The sequence below is a fragment of the Notolepis coatsorum genome (genome assembly GCF_963971535.1).
Source record: "Notolepis coatsorum genome assembly, chromosome: 5".
Lineage (NCBI taxonomy): Eukaryota > Metazoa > Chordata > Actinopteri > Aulopiformes > Paralepididae > Notolepis > Notolepis coatsorum.
This window is the reverse complement of record NC_140169.1, coordinates 41,647,902-41,668,537: the sequence shown is the minus strand read 5'-3', so window position 1 is coordinate 41,668,537 and position 20,636 is coordinate 41,647,902. Positions and strand designations below refer to the sequence as shown.

The following is a 20,636-nucleotide window of genomic DNA, read 5'->3' as shown; positions in this document are numbered from 1 at the left end:
CCACTTTCGGATCGCAATGAAGGCATGCTCGGATCAACGCAAGATTGATATCATATAGCCCTTACCTTGACTATGATGTGCCCCAAAAAGAATATTCCAATTATCTGATCGCCATTCCAAGTAATTATGTCCATCGTGTCGCCAACATAATCCATCACAAAACACGGATCGGGAGTACTTGATTCTTCTCAATCCGATCCGCTTCACTTGCCCAACAAAGAAAAGTCCGCCCGGACCCATATAAATCGACGCACAATGTTTCAAAGGGTGCTCGTTACCACCGCCTGGTAGGATGCAGCCGGTACTGCACCTTCAGAGTCCCAGTATGTCTTTTACAGGCAACATACAGCTCCCTGATATTGAATAAGGTAATAAAATAGATTTCTTTTTTAAACGACCCAGAAACGCGTCGGGGCTCAGAAACGTGTTAACACGTGAATGGCAGTGAATTGGCCATTTTAGTTTTCGTTTTTGAGGACTGCATACTTTTTTTGCAAACCAAAATACTATACTTTATACTTATACCACATGCATGAGCTTGGTCTCTTTTGAAAGATGACATTCTGAAGTTTCTGATACAATAAGGAAAACTCACCTTTAGTGGTAATGAAATAGAGTAACAAGTTACTCAAGTTTTTCTGTAGTAGTTTGTAGTCCAGAAGTAGTATTTCCCCAGAAATTCGTATGGCTTAATAAACTCCCGAGATCCATAGCCTGAAGTCTTATGTAGTACATGTCCAAATTTCATAAAGATCTGTTCAGAAATGAGTGATTAGGAGTGATTTGGTAAACTGTACAAAAGAAAGGCTCTGTTTTCTCATAGACTTCAATTCATTCAGCGGTTTTTCTCTTCCTGTTTTCGCTCGTAACTTTTCACCTAGATCCCCGATTCGTACATCCCCAGCTGGGGTATCATTGGAAAGCCACACTCATTGGCTACAACCCTGTCAAAGTTTTTCGAGATTGCCAAATGATTGACAGAACTAGAGCCCCAAAAGTCGGCATGTAACTCGAGAACCGCTGAACGGATTTTGTCACCTGAAAGGGCTATCGACAGGCAACAAATGGGGCTTTAATTCGATATATATATTGTATTATAAAAAATTTGCACAACTGAGCCACTAGTGGTCGCCAAAGTGCCGGTGGGCAAATCGTCCTAAGGAGTTGCAAGGTAATAAAAAAAATGATTATAATATTATGGTGATAGATCTGAATTATTTATTAGAAACCTACACAAGAATTCTAACAAAGGATGCGCTCCTTGGGGGGGGGGGGGGGAGAGACAGAGAGATAGACAGATAGATAGATAGACAGATATACAGATAGACAGGACAGACAGAGAATCCTTTGACCAGGAGATTGATTTAAGCTAGGTTCATCATCAATGTCAGCGTGACCAGAAGATCAATTTAAGCTTGGTTTATCACCAATGTTAGTGTGACCAGGAGATAGATTTATCACCAATGTTAGTGCGACCAGGAGATAGATTTATCACCAATGTTAGTGCGACCAAGAGATAGATTTATCACCAATGTTAGTGCAACCAGGAGATAGATTTATCACCAATGTTAGTGCAACCAGGAGAGATTTATCACCAATGTTAGTGCGACCAAGAGATAGATTTATCACCAATGTTAGTGCGACCAGGAGATAGATTTATCACCAATGTTAGTGCGACCAAGAGATAGATTGATCACCAATGTTAGTGCAACCAAGAGATAGATTTATCAACAATGTTAGTGCAACCAAGAGATAGATTTATCACCAATGTTAGTGCTACGAGGAGATAGATTTATCACCAATGTTAGTGCGACCAAGAGATAGATTTATCACCAATGTTAGTGCGACCAGGAGAGATTTATCACCAATGTTAGTGCGACCAGGAGAGATTTATCACCAATGTTAGTGCGACCAGGAGATAGATTGATCACCAATGTTAGTGCAACCAAGAGATAGATTGATCACCAATGTTAGTGCAACCAGGATAGATTTATCAACAATGTTAGTGCAACCAAGAGATAGATTTATCACCAATGTTAGTGCTACCAGGAGATAGATTTATCACCAATGTTAGTGCGACCAAGAGATAGATTTATCACCAATGTTAGTGCGACCAGGAGAGATTTATCACCAATGTTAGTGCGACCAGGAGATAGATTGATCACCAATGTTAGTGCAACCAAGAGATAGATTTATCAACAATGTTAGTGCAACCAAGAGATAGATTTATCACCAATGTTAGTGCTACCAGGAGATAGATTTATCACCAATGTTAGTGCGACCAAGAGATAGATTTATCACCAATGTTAGTGCGACCAGGAGAGATTTATCACCAATGTTAGTGCGACCAGGAGAGATTTATCACCAATGTTAGTGCAACCAAGAGATAGATTGATCACCAATGTTAGTGCAACCAGGATAGATTTATCACCAATGTTAGTGCAACCAGGATAGATTTATCACCAATGTTAGTGCGACCAGGAGATAGATTTATCACCAATGTTAGTGCTACCAGGAGATAGATTGATCACCAATGTTAGTGCGACCAGGAGATAGATTTATCACCAATGTTAGTGCGACCAGGAGATAGATTTATCACCAATGTCAGTGCTACCAGGAGATAGATTGATCACCAATGTTAGTGCGACCAGGAGATAAATTGATCACCAATGTTAGTGCGACCAGGAGATAGATTGATCACCAATACTGGTATGGTCCTTTAAGACCATTAAATACTTGAACTCCTTAGACTGGTATGTTTACTTGATCTTGATGATGTCCATCCCAGTGACTGTGAGGCTGACATGGTCTCCAGCCGCAGCCCAGTCCAGAGGCTCATCATGTAGGGTGATACCTAGAGAGACAGAGAGATATGAGTGTATATATATTTGATTTGATTTGTATTTGTCTCGAACATAGAAACATAAAACAAGTTTAAAAAACAAAAAAGGTAAATAGTCAAAGACTATTTCCATACAATAAGTGTTCAAGAAGGAACAGGGGGAAGTAAAACAACTTATCAAGCCCTGCCCCTTCCTTACAATATTTGACATTATAATTTAATAAAAATAATATAACAAATAATAAAAAATAAAATAAAAGTACAGTTTTTATATATCCAAATGAGAAATAATAATAGGGTCACATTACTGCTCAAGCTCCTCTCTCTTACTGTATATGTGTCCATAAGTGCTTGTTTATAGCTACCTTTAAATGTATTGATACTTTTGCTTAATTTTATACTCGCATCCAGACCATTCCAGAGTGATACCCCACAAACTGCAATGCACAAGAGTTGTACGTTTTAAGAATGTTGCTTGGTAATTTGTTTTTTATTGCCAGAAACATAATTTGTGCATTTGTATATAAAGAGAGAGAGGGAGAGGATAGGAGAGAGGGAGAGGGAGAGATAATCTGACTGCCACAAGATGGCACTGTTGTGTTACAATTTAAAGGGGAACTATCTTATAAATGGCCTTTTTCAGTGTTTAGCATTGTTTCCTAGCTATGTGGACTTATATTAATATGATCTATGTCTCTAATTCTCATATTGGCACATTCTTCCAATTCTCCTCTCACAATATTCACCCTCACTGAACTGAGTCATCTGAAAATGTGCTGATTTGTGATGTCAGAGAGACACCGCTGCATGATAATGTGGCCCCATGTGCTGAGACTCGTACCCACTCCACACAGTCAGCTCAAAACGGCTTAAGATCTTGAGGTAGAAAAATGCTGTTTTGAGGACTTGATTAGAAATACAAAACAATGAATTAAAAAAAAAAATTAATTACAGAGGTGTTCCATAAACTCACAGGAACTGTGTAAAAGTGCCCAAACAGTGAAAGAAATAGTAAAATAGTTCCCCTTTAAGATAACTACAGGCTCACCAGTTGCCTGCCAACCCTGATTCACTATCATCACATACACAGAGACATTCAGACAGACAAGAGAAAACACACCCTAATAGTAATGCCCTGGGGCATTGTATCAATATTACTCGTACATCATATATCTATGTCATAGTCTGTGTGTTGTTTTTATATATATATATATATATATCGTAAATTGTGATGCACAATTGTGTGTTCTCTAAATTAGTGTCAAGTCACTTTTCTCACAAGATTATTACTGGATTCTTCTTCGATAAGAGTTTTTGCCTTAACTTTGGATATCATGATAATGTATCAATAGCGCAAAAAAAGTCCTTCGTAATATCATGATACTTATTTTTGTTTATCACGTTGCCCACAGGTTCTGGGCAATATGTAAAAAAAATAAAGAAAGAAAGTACCTTTGACAGTGCAGGTCTCGTTGGGAGGCATGGCCAGTATTCTTTCTCCCGTCTGGATATAGCCAGCCTCGATCTTCCCCGTTACACAGAAGCCTGACCCCTGGTCTGGGATCAGATGATACAAGTTACCAGACAGTTTACCTCTTACACAGAAGCCTGACCCCTGGTCTGGGATCAGATGATACAAGTTACCAGACAGTTTACCTCTTACACAGAAGCCTGAACCCTGGTCTGGGATCAGATGATACAAGTTACCAGACAGTTTACCTCTTACACAGAAGCCTGAACCCTGGTCTGGGATCAGATGATACAAGTTACCAGACAGTTTACCTCTTACACAGAAGACTCCTATAGACTAATTAGGGTGCGAGAGGTGAGAGTAGCAGGAATGGACACAGGACAGAGAGTGACATTTCAGTTCAGAAAAAAATCTATTTGCCCATTCTGGTGACAACAGGATTTACATTTAGAAGAATGTACTCCGTGTACAATTGTATATTGTTTACACTGACTTTTTATTCTATTTTTACTTCTCCACTGTGTAATTCTGTGACCTGTACCTGTATGTCTTCTACTACCTGTACCTCCCCCCTCCCCCATGCTGCTATGATGCCTGAATTTCCCCAAGGGGATCAATAAAGGAATATCTTATCTTATCTTACTCTAGCTGGGGGATCTCAGTTGCAACAAGCATAGCAGCTGTGCCAATATTGCACATTATATACATATTATTGCACGCTATTATGTATTCATACCAGATCTATTGCATTGCTGAGAAGGAACGTGCATGTGTATATGTTCTTATACCAGATTCACTGCAAGGTTAACCCTTTCACTGCCACACTACAGAAGGTTAACCTTTCACTTTAACCGTCTGTAGTGTGGTAGTGAAAGGGTTAACAATCTGTAGTGTGGTAGTGACAGGGCTAACCGTCTGTAGTGTGGTAGTGAAAGAGTTAACCTTCTGTATTGACACAGTGAAAGGGTTAACCATTTGGTAGTGTGGTAGCGAAAGGGTTAAGTGGAGGCCCGTAGGTAAAGTATCTTAAGAGCACAGTGATATACAGGAGTATCACTGATACTGGGCACAGGCACCACCCGTCCTCCACCCATCCTCCACCCGTCCTCCACCCGTCCTCCACCCAGCCTCCACCCGTCCTCCACCCGTCCTCCACCCGTCCTCCACCCGTCCTCCAACCGTCCTCCACCCGTCCTCCACCCGTCCTCCACCCATCCTCCACCCGTCCTCCACCCAGCCTTTACCCGTCCTCCACCCGTCCTCCACCCGTCCTCCACCCGTCCTCAACCCGTCCTCCACCCGTCCTCCACCCGTCCTCCACCAGTCCTCCACCCGTCCTCCACCCATCCTCCACCCGTCCTCCACCCGTCCTCCACCCGTCCTCCACCCGTCCTCCACCCATCCTCCACCCATCCTCCACCCGTCCTCCACCCAGCATCACGTGAGCATGGAGGGTTAACCCTTTCACTGCCACACTACAGAAGGTTAACCCTTTACTATCACACTACAGACGGTAACTGTAAAGGGTTAACCTTCTGTAGTGTGGGGGGTGCAGTGGTAATATCAGAAGTGCCTGTACTCTGTTTAAATGACGGCGTGTGCACGGGCGCGCTCCTGCATGCACATACATGTTCCCTCGGGCGCGCACGCACATACATGTTCCCTCGGGTGCTACACGCACATACATGTTCCCTCGGGTGCTACACGCACATACATGTTCCCTCGGGTGCGCACAGAACAGATGATTATTATGCACAAATAGTAGGAAACATGTTTGTATAGGAAATTACTAGTTTTAGTTTAGTTTTTGTAAATATCGCCTTGAAATAGAGAAGCTGAAAAAGGTAGCAGGATGTAGCCTTCAATATATAAAGAAATTATATTGTCAACAGATATGGTTGAAAAACAAACAATGGTTTAAATGTAATTGTAGATACAATATTGTAGTTACAATTTCTTTAATTGAATTAACTTAAACTAGAAAAGTAAATACAAACTAAATTAACAATGTAACTTACAGTTTACAGAAGGACAGTTTCCTTCTGAAGCACAAGAAATGTCTCATCCTTCCAGTCGGGACCATTTGTCTCAGCTCCACAGCTCAAGCAAACCCCCACCAATTGGTACAGGGCTTGTATTTTGGTCTTGCACTTCTCGTTCTTTGTTATGCTATTGTTATGCAAAGACTAGGTGATAGCTGAGTACCGGTACTTGACTTGGCGCACGGACGACGAGTCGAGTGAAAGTTGTGAACGCATTTTTGCGTGCACATCCGTGCGCCTACTTCTGCTCAGAAAAGTGCTGGGACGGCGTGGTACCGCGTGGCATGACCACTGCACCCCTGGTAGTGTGGCAGTGAAAGGGTTAACCTGCTGTTGTGTGGCAGTGAAAGGGTTAACCTTCTGTGTATTGTCGTAGTGAAAGGGTTAACCGTTTGGTAGTGTGGTAGTCTGCCACCTGAAAAGGATCCGATTCAGGTTGCGAAGCAGAGGGCTATTTAACTGAGTTCACATCAGGGTTCACACCATGTGGCTTCAGCCTCATCACACATACTGTACACACAGGGTTCCCAGACATTGCTAAATGAAATTCCAAGGACTTTCAAGTAGTTTTCCAAGCACTATTTTTCATTTTAAAAGGGCATTTAAAAGGATACAATTTACTTTTAAATGCTGTTTTTTTTATAGCATTTTTTTAATATCCAAAACAATTATTGGATCCAATATGTATGGCTTAAAACCAATTTCCCCACAATTAGTTACACTTTAAATAAAAATAATTACATTTCTTGATTCAGAAGAATTCTATTATGGATGAACGAAACTTTCAATGCCAATGGTCGATTTGAATTTCAAGCACTTAAAAAATGAGTGGTGTTCAAGGAATTCTAGGCCTTGAAATCAAGCACTTTAAGCACTTCAATGACCTTGTGTGATACACATACACATGTGTTCACCATATGGTAAAGAAAACCTGAAACTTGAAATAGGCGTGTGTGTGTTTGTGTGTGTAATGTTACCTTTAAACACATCAGAGACACACAGTCTGAAGGGCTTGTCTACAGACCTCTGGGGGGATTTGAAGGCATCTTGGGAAGAGGAAAGGAATGAGAGAGGGAGGGAGAGAGAAGGAGGGAAACGGAGAGAAAAGAGGAAGGAGATGCTGAAGAGGGAGAACAAGTGAATGTAACCACACTTGTGGCGAGAGCATCGATACTGAGTCACTTTCTCTGCAGCTGGGTTGAGTAACGCTGGCCGTCTGTGTCAGCACTTTCTATATTACAGACAGTCACACACAACACACACACACGTGCACACACACACACACACACCAACACAATCACGCACAGACACGCACATACACACCAACAGCCACGAACACGCACATACACACCAACAGTCACGAACACGCACATACACACCAACAGTCACGAACACGCACACACACACCAACAGTCACGAACACACACACCAACACAGTCACGAACACGCACATACACACCATATCCAATCCTCTTTTTGTGGGTGTCCGCCCATGCAAAAATGTAGATTGTTTAAGCAAATGATGGTTTACATTTTCAAATAACCCGGTGATGACTGACAGCCTTTCAGAACAGGGGCTGTGTGTTTTGTTGTCAAAACATACACAAAAAAGGAAGGTTTACACACTGATGGGGGAGTTCCATCAGAATGTTCTTTTATGTTGAAAATCTCCAGCTCCGCCCCTCTTTTCTCGACCCTCCAATCACAACTGTAGCTTTTCTCGACCCTCCAATCACAACTGTAGCTTTCCTCCGACAAACTCAAGATTGTTTACTGGACCCTCAGTCGAGCTCAGAGAAGGCGGGATCAGTAAATTCTACTGACTTTTGAGTTATTATGAACTCTAAATGCCACTGAAATCTAACCCTATGTATCCATGAACTGCAGTGGCTGAGATGTTTGGTGTTCTATGGTAAGCAATCCCTGCTCATAACAGAAAGGGAAAAAAAGGTTGGCATACAGGGAAAAAAAAGGTTGGCATACATGAAAAAAACAATGTAAAATAAAAGTTATTTCCCATTTTAACATTTTGTTAACTCAAAGTGGATAGACTGTGTTAGGCATAGCTTGACTTTTTTTTACATGCTAAATGGCTAGAAATAAACTTCATTCATTCATAACTGCAAAAACGCGTGGAGAGTGGGTGACCGACACAAAAAACACTCACTCGTTCACTAAAGTGCCCTCATTTGGGATCAAAAGGGTGACTAGTTTGCAGGTATGGTTCAGGGAAAATCAGGAGGTGGAGCCAAGAATAGTCTCAGTTTGAGTTTAGTCAGACATATATCAAATAAATGTATATTTCAATTATAACAATTTGTATAAAATGTAATTCCCCCCCCCCCCCCCCCACCAAATCATTCAATAAATTACAGAACATGGTAAAACCCTATTCAACTCAAGAGACTGCTCCTGGGTGCCTGAATACTTTAGACAACAAATGTTTGTTTCCGCGTCTCTGATTGGCCCACGCGTTTCTGGTCATGTGACATGTGCGCCAATCGTGGGACCGCAAGTGTCTACACTGGTTAAGCTTAGGCGCTCTTTCGAAGTTGGTTAAGGTTAGAGTTTGTCTTAGCGCATGGCGATAGAACGCCAGGTAGTTTGCAGGCTGTTAGACCCGGAAATAGGCGCAGAACTTGCTGTCCCACGATTGGCGCACATGTCACATGACCTGGCCAATCAGAGCGCAAATCTCGAACTTGGAAACAAACATTTGTTGTCGAAAGTATTCACGCCTCCTGGGTGCACCCCTAGACGTCCAGTAACACTGTGGTCTACGTCAGCATGCTGCAGTACCGATCTGGTCCAGCAGGCAGGGTCCAGAGTACCAGGATATTAGCTCCGGTACAGAGCTCTTGGTGGTGAGGTTCTCTCCAGACAGCCCGCTGGTGGGGATGTAGAACACGTCAGACTCCTGCAGGGGGCGACAGTGAGACACACAAACACGGAATGATCCAACCCAACCATTTCACTGTCTGATAGCGATCATCTCAATGGGTGATTCAATGTACCGCGGCATCTTTTATGTTTTAACCACAGTTCAGGTTTCATTTGACTTGGTTCGGTACATTTTGGTGCGATAGGCATAAACAGATTGAATCAGCGATCATTTAGTACATACAATTCAAACCTAGCAGTTCGTAGAAATATGTTTATAAATCATATAATATGATGACGACATGAATTAATTAATTTCACACACACACAAACAAACAGACAAACAAACAAACAGACAGACAAACAAACAGACAAACAGACTGTAATATCCCAGGCAGTTGGGAGTCAACAGTGAACTCACTTTGAAGCCGGCCTGTTTGAGGAAATGGCCAAGTTTGGAGAGGATTTCCTTGAAACGCTCTTGTTGCCAGTTCACCTGTTGTGGCACACGCACACACAACACATGGGACAGAGCAAAATACATACAGCAAATACATATCCCATATAGGGCTTTCACAAATACATATCCCATATAGGGCTTTCACAAATACATATCCCATATAGGGCTTTCACAAATACATATCCCATATAGGGCTTTCACAAATACATATCCCATATAGGGCTTTCACAAATACATATCCCATATAGGGCTTTCACAAATACATATCCCATATAGGGCTTTCACAAATACATATCCCACATAGGGCTTTCACAACTACATATCCCACATAGGGCTTTCACAAATACATATCCCATATAGTAGGGGTGGGAATCACCAGAGGCCTCACGATACGATCACGATACTTGAGTGTTACGTATTACTTTCACACGGTGGAGGGATACTTACTGTCTGTGGTGCATATTCACATTGTGGTTGTAGTGTGCTGTCACTAATTGGTGGTTTGATTGACACACTGTTTTTCTTTCTGTTGTCATTTTGCTTGTCATTAAAATGGCCACTTTTCTAATTGATCACAGGTGTGGTGATGAGGCACCACCCTACAAATGCAGAGTGCAGGCTGCAGTCAAGTTCGCACTACACAGAGCTCGTCCTCGTCACAGCTCTCCAGCATCTCACCTGCTCTCACTGCTTGTTGTATTTTTGCCTATGTGCATTCCTTTTGTTGTTGAATTATGGAGTCTGGATCACCCAGCTCCCCTTCTTTTTGTTCCCTAAATTAGCTGTGCTAATAAATAGTTATTTTTGATAAACTCCTGTCTTGTGCTGTGTCCACCACTTTACATTCAAGGCCTACACGAGCCATATTTTAGGATTGAATGTAACATGGGGGCTCTAGCCGGTCTTCCTTGTACGGTTAACATGGAGGCTTGGATCCGGTCTTTCACGTACGGCTGACGTGGGGGGCTTTAGTCCAGCTTTCCATGTGCTGTTTACATGGGAGCTTCAGTGTTCTTTTTCCATGTGCTGTTAATATGGGAGCTTCAATTTTTTTTTTCTCTCCGTGTGCTAGTAGCATGTGCTTGAGCCGGTCTTCAAACAGCTGAGTATGCTCTTAATTTATCATTTGATTTGACTACTTGTATGCTGTTAAAATATTTAGTTTAGTGGACACCACAAGTAGGTAATTTCATTGTTTTCTGGTTGTTGTTAGCTTCCTGTGTACCACTTAACCCTGGGGCGGTCATTGCAAGGATTAGTTCCATATACTTCACGGGTGTATGGCCGATATGATCTTTGGCTGGTAGCAGGTGTGGTTGAAGAAAGCTAGGTCTACAGTGCATTAGCTTTCAGTATAGGTAGGTTAGGGGGCCAGAACATATAATTAGTGTGTTAGGACCTGATGTAAGTATTTTTGTTAGATTAGACATGTAGTGGGCCTAGCAGTCCTTCATTGACTGCAGTGTAGATGTTAGAAGCTATTTGTGGTCATATCAGATTATAAGGAGCACCTGTTAGAATTTGTTTGTTGGTTGTTTCTTGAGTGTAACATGAGGTTTTTTCCTCACTTTGTTTGTGTTACTGAAGGCGTTTGTTCCAGTATTGGATAAGTGTCTATATATATATATATATATATATATATATATATATATGACTCCACAGGGTTAGTCTTGTGGGTGGTTCATCTCAGCAGAGGCCTGTAGCTAGTGTCCGGTAGCAGTGTCTGCTGTGATTCTCTAGTATAGGATCTGTGTGTAGTTAGTAGTGTGTCTAGTAGTATTGCGATACTAAATATATTGCGATATTCTGAGTATTGCAATATTAATATTGCGATATATTGCGATTTATTACCTTTTTTCAACTGCAAAGTAAAACTTTGTCAACATGTTTTATCTAATAAAATAAAGTTCAGTCTGTTCATCTCACTTCAATCATTCTTATTGCAGAACATGGGATTTTCTCAAGCACAGATGCCAACACTGTAATCCGTGTTGCATGTACCTGACAAACTTGTATTAGTCATATTCCAACTTAACTGAATGCACATGTGTACGTGTGTGGACTACTGTACTATTACAGGTATTGAAATGAACAATGCAACTTCCTTATACAAAAAAAAAGAAATACAATTTATTTAAAAATGTTATGAATAATTAAATATCGATACTTGGCGTCCCTGTATCGACACAGTATCGCCACACAAAGTATCGCGGTACTACTACGTATCGATTCCCCCCCCCCACCCCTACCATATAGGGCTTTCACAAAGGACAGTACTTCCCCTCTGCTTGGTTCAGCAGAGATCTGACTAGATGTCTGAAGAGAAAAAACTGGGCTATGGAGGATGATATCACTGCGCCCAGGCAGCAGTGGTTCGGCAAAAAATAGTTCAGACTATATATCTGCTTAGAAAATTAAAATGTAAATTTTTATTTATTTCTCCACATGGTAAATACACATGTTTACAGGAACGTTTGAGTTGTATTTGGAGTGTATTTCGTGACTGTTGGGAACTAGGCTACACTGGCACATACTTCCAGTTAATGATGCTAAGCTAGGAGTGCGGCTGTTCCCTAATAAGCCTAATGCATGCACAGAGAAGAAAAGGGTATGTATCTGCTTGTCTAAATCCAGGGTAGATGGCAAATAAGCTAATTTCCCAAAAAATTTGCGTGTTCCTTTAAGATCAAGTTACTGTATGGTTCTCAGTCTAAGGAACCGTTGTCTTTAAGTGTTAAAACCAGCTCGTCTGATCTCACCTGGTCCATCTTGTTCACGGCCACGGCCAGCTGAGTGACGCCCAGCGAGCGGACCAGCAGCCCGTGTTCTCTGGTCTGACCCCCGGCCTCGAAGCCCGCCTCGAACTCGCCCCTGCTGGCGTCCACCACCAGCACCGCCACGTCCGCCTGGGACAGAGGGAGAGCGTGAGAGAGGGAACAGACCCCAGAACCTGAATGGATAGAAAACACCTTTCCTAGTATATACAGTATATACACAGGGTTCCCACGGACATTGCAAAATTAAAATCAAGGACTTTCAAGTACTTTCCCAAGCACTATTTCATTTTAACAGTCTGTGCCAAAAAGTCGTTTTTGGATCGTTTGATCTTTTTACTTTGATCCCCGCTCTACACAGTTGCCCAGAGCGATCTGAATCATTTAGGCACATCCCGACACATTGGAACTGCATTCTGATAGACTATCAACAGGTGGCAGTATCATCCGTGTCTGAACTGCATGGGGCTCTGGGCTGATGGTCAGCTTCACTTTCATTCTCCCCTCGGTTAGTAGCCCCTCCTTCTCCTGGGACAGAAATTCACAGTCCTCACCTCGGAATTCCATTGCATAAGCGTATTTGACCATCGAAACGTGTATAGACATATACACTGGTAATCGCGATGGCGATGCGATCACTTGGAATTATTCTTTTGGAATACCTTCTGGCTAAGGTAAGGTACATTCTATGTCTATTTTACCGAATCTGAAACGTGTTTTTCTAACGATCACAGTTCTGTGTTTCACCGGACGAAAAACATGCTTGGTGTTAAGAGCCGATGGGCTTGTCTCTAATTATCTCAGATCACTTACTTGAGATATAACCCTTTGGCCGCTCGATATCCCCCAGCGAGGTGCTAAACTCGCCAAGTTCTTGAGTCAATTACTATTTCTGTCACGTTTACTTCATAGTCACTGGTCTAGTTATATCCAGTTGATATGAAATGTAAGTATAGAAGAGTTGTTAACCTCTTCTTGCTTGTAATAAACCGAATGTATGTCTAGGAGAACTCTCATTGCCTATAATAAAAATAATATTATTATTACCATCATCATCATTATCATCATTTTACGAAAGGGCTTGTAATACTGCTCATTTGAAAGCTTGGTTGTATTACTACTTTTTTAATAAGTATTACCACTGTTAATAATATAACATTAGCGCACTAACACATAATCATTGTTTGCACGCCCCAGTACCTCCTGTCAATCCGACAGATCCATCGATCCGTGGTACCGGAATCCGCAAACAACAAACATTGCTATGTATAGTATTTATACAGTACATAGCATATATATATATATATATATATAATATATAACTTTTAGCTGAAAAGCATTAACCAGTCAATTGATTCAATCCGTAATAGTCACCTTCAATACGAAATCAGGGCGCGGCCGGCATCGTGGCACATTGCTGGCAGAAATCAGTCCAAGGATTCAATGGATAATTAGAAAAAAGTAATCTTTATTTCAATGAAGTTACAAAAAAGGACTGTATTGGATATGTCCATTACAGTTTAAAAGATTATATAATACAAAACATCTCATCTCTAAGATTGCAAAGGCCTAACACGGCTTGTGCCTGCCATAGCAAAATCCTGCATCGCAACAACTCTGTAAAATCTAAAAAATTTGTCTCATAGCAAAAAACTGTCATTTTGAGCGAAAGAGCAAATGAGCTAAAAAACAAAGCTTTGTCCGGGGGACTCCACTTTGAAAAATAGACCGATTCCGTTCCTTACGGTATCGGCCGCTAGAAGAAAGTGTCTGCAAGCAAAATCTGAAAATCTGAGCTCTCGAAGTTGGAGCAGTCATTTTTATATCATATCAGGACCTCTTTGCCATTGGTCCAAAAACAGTGATGTCACAGCTATGTCATTCCACTAGCCAATCAACGTATAACACACATAGTAAGGATGGACTCCTCCCCTTCTAGTCGTTACATCTACTGGAGAAGTAACAGATTACCTTGTGTTGGAAAATCCCTATCTGTTACTAGCAGGCTACCAGAGGCCCCAAGGTCGTCTCACATTCTTAAGGGGCCAAGCAGTATGGAAGCAATTGCCCTGTGTTGCATGAATAGCAATTGCCCTTCTTGCATGAATAGTCTAACACGCCTATATATACAACTCAACACTCGTATACAATAACACTGATTGATCACACATCACATATGTATTTTATTTTGTAGTTTAAAGTATAATATGCATGTATATTTTTGTATTATAATGTATAAAGGGTTAACTTTTGTAGGCAGAGATTCACTCCTCTGCTCAGAGCAGTCTCCCAGGCCACATTCCTAGCTCCACTAATAGTAAGATAAGACGAGGAAGACTGCTGTAATATACAGTACATGGTCCTTCTAGCATGAATAGCCTAATATAGTATATATATATACAGATATATTCATACATATATATATACCTGTACTATTCAATACTCATACACAATAACACTGATTGATCACACATCATATATGTATTTTGTAGTTTAACTAAGACAGTGATTCTCTCCTCTGTTCTCATCTCATCTCTGTGCCACCCTGCTCTTAGCTCGAGCTGGTCAGAAGGCCACATATAGAGGGAGCACATTCCTACCCAGAACAGAGACTGCATATTAACTGTAACATAGTTTTAAAGTGTATAAAGAATATACAGGTTATATAAGAATACAAAAAGACATCCGTCATATCATAGGCCTATTCCATTCTCCAGGATCACGCAAGATATTGTAGTGTACACAAGTTACTGTTCCAGAGTCCACAGTCCATAGTTCTCACAGTTTCACACAAGTGGGAGGAAGAATATACAGACATTCCTCATAATCATATATAATAAACATAAGAACAGGATGTCATAATAACCAGTGTCACTAGTTGGCTGTGACACTTCACACCCCCTCTGTCATCCTGGTCGGTCATTTTCCATTGTCTTAATAGCGTCTGTACTGGGGGACGAGATGGCGATTGCGGGGTCACGTGGCCGTGACTCTCCACACCCCCTCTGTCATCTTGGTACCTCGGTACCCTGGTAGCCGGCGGGAAGACTTGCATCTGTTGTTCCCTGGCTGGACGGCTCGATAGGATAGGGGCCACGTCGTTGCTTGGTATCCGGCGGGAAGACTTGCATCTGTTGTTCCCGGCCAATGCACCCAGGTGTTGTCGTCTGAAGACAACACCTGGTGGTCATCTTGTGATCACCCCCTCTGACCTCTTGGATCTCTCCCATAGTTTGAGGTAGGTCGAATTGTCACTTCTCGGGCGACCCCACGGGTCCCCGAGAATTGTAGCAGCAGTCCTCTATTGAAGTGTGGTTGGCCTGGTCGTGTGACCCTGTCCGTAGGCCACGCAGGACATCACAGATATAGTCCACAGAGGACTCATTTCTTTTCTCTCTTTCAGGTCCAGTCAGGGCTCTCGTCGCCCTGTAACCTGGGTCCAGGCCGATGTCTCTCTGTCTCCATGTCACAGGATATGCAGGCCTGCTTAGCTCTCTTGTTCGGTCTAGGAGGTCTAGGTCTAGTTCGGTCTAGGAGGTTTGTCCCTTGGGTACCGAACTCTCTCCCTAGATCTTGATCTAGATGAGGACCCTGAGGATGCTCTGGAGCTTGACCTATCCCGGTCTTCCTCCATTTCTGAGTTTTGATCTGATTCTTTATAGAGCGTACAGCTCTCTCTGCCACCCGTTCGTATTGGGCTGGTAGGGTACAGAGTATTGGGCCATTAGACCCGCTTCCTCCAGTAGTTTCAGTCCTGCTTTCAGATACTGTTATTCGTCCCGATGGCACTGGTTCAGGTTTTGTCCCCCTTACCATCGCACATTGTTCACAGGCCTTTCGGACTGTTGTTTCCATCCATTTCCTTCTTGCACAGGGGGTCAACCCTGTGTTGTGCTCGTCTTGGTCCAGACTGGGTAGTTAGTGACTGTTATGTCTGGTGTTAGCTCTGGCTAGTTAGCCTGCTTGTAGATTCAGGCTATGTAGCCTCTTATAGACTCGGCTCCTGCCGATAACACCAGCCTGTATGATTACGCTGGTTCCACTTCCGTCACAGTAGCAGGACTTATGCAGGACTTATTCTGACTTTAAGTAAACATTAGGTTACTTCTAGTTCAGGTGACCCGTTACCTGTACATTACGTTACCCTTTAGTCGTGAGTAATCGCTACTGTAATCACAAAAATAGAGCTTTCTATTGAAGTGTGATATTCCCGAGTAGAGCTTTCTACTCGAGTATGACTTTAAGCCTTTTATTTTAAGTTTCTAGTCGCTAGTAGAGCTTTCTACTTAGGTTTCGACTGCAAGTAAACATTACGTCACCCTTTAGTCGTGAGTAAACGTTACTGTAATCACAAAAATAGAGCTTTCTATTGAAGTGTGATATTCCCGAGTAGAGCTTTCTACTCGAGTATGACTTTAAGCCTTTTATTTTAGGTTTCTAGTCGCTAGTAGAGCTTTCTACTTAGGTTTCGACTGTAAGTAAACATTACGTTACCCTTTAGTCGTGAGTAAACGTTACTGTAATCACAAAAATAGAGCTTTCTATTGAAGTGTGATATTCCCGAGTAGAGCTTTCTACTCGAGTATGACTTTAAGCCTTTTATTTTAGGTTTCTAGTCGCTAGTAGAGCTTTCTACTTAGGTTTCGACTGTAAGTAAACATTACGTTACCTTTTAGTTGCAAGTAAACGTTACTTTAATCACAAAGATAGAGCTTTCTATTGAAGTGTGATATTCCCGAATAGAGCTTTCCACTCGAGTGTGACTTTAAGCCTTTTATTTTAGGTTTCTAGTCGCAAGTAGAGCTTTCTACTTTAGGTTGACTGTAAGTAAACATTACGTTACCTTTTAGTCGCAAGTAAACGTTACTTTAATCACAAAGATAGAGCTTTCTATTGAAGTGTGATATTCCCGAGTAGAGCTTTCCACTCGAGTGTGACTTTAAGCCTTTTATTTTAGGTTTCTAGTCGCAAGTAGAGCTTTCTACTTTAGGTTTTGTCAAATCTGTAATTAATTTTACTCCAGAGGCATTTGACAGTAGTCATGTTTTCTTCGGCTGTTAACACCTATTCAATTAGTATAAATGCCCAACGCCAGGGACGCCATGATATATGCCCACGCTAGGTCTCAGGTCAGATTGATAACTCCATAACTCATTGGTCTGCTCATCTTGACATCAAGCAGCGTCCTGCGATGTGGTTGACATGCAGAACCCAATGAGTCTACAAAATGTTGTTGTTACACCTGACCGACAGAGATAGCGAATGCACCGTTCCGACCCCCCCAGTCATTGACCATGGTCAAGTGATTGAAGTTGCGGAATCTCTTATTTTATTTGATCACCGGGAAGGATTTATCTGACCAGTATGACACTGTCGTTAATCAGATGATATCCATTTCCCTAATCCGTCACACGGCAACTAGGAGAGAGTTACTCATACGAAGTCACAATACAACGCTTATTATCCAGAGTCAAGATTCTATATAATTTTTAATAAGCCCATATTATCTACTTCTTTTTTCTTGGTCTCTGTGAGAAGAAAGACATATGTGATCATTACCACTAGAGTTTTACATCATAAACATCACGGGGCAGTGTTTCTGCCGATCCTCCTTCATCATGCAAAAAATGGGTAAAGTTACAAGTGCAACATATTTTAAAGCTTACCAGGACGGTCAGAAGGATACACACGAAGTAGGTTCCAAAAGGTTTTATTTTAAAAATACAAGATTACAAAGAAATGCAAATTCAGGTTTACAAGTACAAAAGGTTCCTCTTAAACATGTCAGAATGCAAAATCCAAAAATCTCTCTTGAGATGGAGCGAGTTAGTCCTTATAAAAGAAAGATCTTTTTGCCATTGGTTTAAATACCGTGATGTAATTTCACTAGCCAATCAACGCTTAACACATCAGTACATATTATCCAATCATTGTACTGTACATATACAGTAAGTACCATCCCCTTTCCCCTACTTGCGTTACATGCAGTTACATAGTAATTCAAGTATGGAGAGTCCCTCCACACACTATTTAACAGGGCATGCAAGGGTTACTCTGTTAACCATGTGTCTGCCAGTGCAGCGAGGCCTTCTGGGAAACCTCCCATCTCGACTCTCCTCAGAGTTGCTCTCAGCCATTGTGAACACAGAATTTACACAGTACATATTATTACAGTATAGTAATATATAGTATTACACACTTTCTTTTTAAGAATTATAGAAATTAGAATAGAATAGAATTATGAAACATAATCAATTCAGCAGTATATGTATACACCTTTATACCAACATTTCTGACTGTAGCATAACATTAACATTTAACTATATAGTTTTAAGAGTGTATAAGTTTATTACACAGGTGGCGCTCGTTGACTTGTGGCACACATAACGTGTTTCTTCTCAACTCCTTCAGTTATTTGTTACTTTTGCAGTTATATATCAGAATAGTGATTCACAAGAACAAAATCCCTTCTTCAAGGAAAGAGGCCCTGCCTGCCAAGGCCACATTCTTATAGTTAACTCCCTTTCTACATGTTGCTCTTAAGACACATCTGTACAGACCAGGCAAATCATTCTTAAGCAGAAACATATAATTTGCCGATGAAACATATAATTAATATAGCATTATACATATATATACCTTTATACCAACAGTATATATGTTTCCATAATTATTACATGTGAAAAATAGGTTATACGGCTATAGTGGCCCCTCCCTTCTCCCTGGCCTCACATTTATTACATACACAAAATGGTAGAACAGGAATCACTGTTCACACAACAATATAATCACTGTCTTCCAACCAGGGTTTAGAAAACAGGGCGTTGCTTTTGATTATATTTTTACCAACATTTCTTTTATTGATAAGGCTTGCTGTTTGTGTTGGCTGTCTTTCTTGGCTTTTTTGGTCTCTCATAATCAGACCAACATCTCGTCATGGGGGGGGGGAGAACATGTGGCCTCTGGCAAACGCGAAGTCCCTGGTTGTCGAGAGGTCATCAATCTTGGGTCTTGCTGGCTGTGACCCTTTTCACTTGGCAAACGCGATCATAGTTGAGTTAAAACGATGATTTTGTGATGATACATATATACAAGTCATATACCTGTGATTTGGGAGTTTTCAGGGGATCAGCCAGAACGGTTTGGGCTTATTGCACATAATGCGTTTTATCTCGCGATCTATGAAAAAAGACTTACCAAACAGCGTGGCACTCAGTGTTAAAAGGGCATTTAAAAGGATACAATTCACTTTTAAATCCAATATTTATGGCTTAAAACCAATTTCCAGACTTCCGGTTTGCGACGTTCTGGTGAGCAGCCACAGGAAAGAGCTCCCGGTCAATGAATATCAAAAAAAGGAAGTAAAACAATTCAAAATGAAATAAAAAGTGAAGATTCGAGGACACAAGAAAGAAGGAAGAATGAACACGAGGACAAATGAAAGAAAAGCAACCCCAGATGAAGTAAATACACAGATGGAAAAGACTCAACACGAGGCAATGATGCAACAGGTAGAACAAGCTAGCGGGACGCTGAACTAGTTTACAAGCTAACAGAGGCTAACCAGGCCACCACGCAGATTGGATTAGGAACAATGCGGAGCATACAATGTAACACTGAAAAATCCAACGGAGGTGGCAATGAAGCGTCGGAGCTTTGTAGAAATAAAGAAAATTCAGAAAAAGAAAGGAACCAGGTCCCGACAACGTGCAGGAGGCGGCAAAGGGACACGGCGCGGAGAGGATGGAAGGTGCCGGGAGTGGAAGGAGAGAGGCCTACGCTGACGCAGAGGATGGAGAGGGCGCACAGGTGGACCAGAATCGAGAGATGAGGACGAGGAGGACGGGAGGAGGAAAAGAGGGGACCTGAACCGATTCAAAGCAGATCAACTATGAAGAATGACAAAGGGACACGAGAAAGGGGCATGAAGGGCCACGGTGATCCAAGACAAAATCAACGTGGAAGAGTACCCAATACAAACATACACACAGGGGACCTGGGGATGAGAATAGATGCAACAGAGGAAAGATAATTGAACAGTTACCCCAAGAAGTATAAAACTATAACATCAGAATTTAGAATAATTAACACTATGATCGCAGATGACGAGTTAAGACGTCATTCCTAGCCATGCTCATTCTGCCGAAGACGCCGTAACTCGTCTTTG

General features: G+C 41.6%; 1 protein-coding gene across 1 annotated transcript in view; it reads right to left on the bottom strand.

Moving 5' to 3' along the window:
• The window catches only part of hbs1l (HBS1-like translational GTPase), a 168,390-nt gene that overhangs the window by 55,966 nt on the left and 91,788 nt on the right, over positions 1–20,636 (bottom strand). The window contains exons 10-15 of the mRNA XM_084315140.1: positions 12,455–12,601; positions 9,657–9,731; positions 9,155–9,272; positions 7,333–7,401; positions 4,295–4,399; positions 2,764–2,854 (exon numbers count right to left, since the gene is read on the bottom strand). Coding sequence (XP_084171266.1) covers positions 2,764–2,854; positions 4,295–4,399; positions 7,333–7,401; positions 9,155–9,272; positions 9,657–9,731; positions 12,455–12,601 — 605 coding nt within the window. The remainder of the gene's footprint in view (positions 1–2,763; positions 2,855–4,294; positions 4,400–7,332; positions 7,402–9,154; positions 9,273–9,656; positions 9,732–12,454; positions 12,602–20,636) is intronic.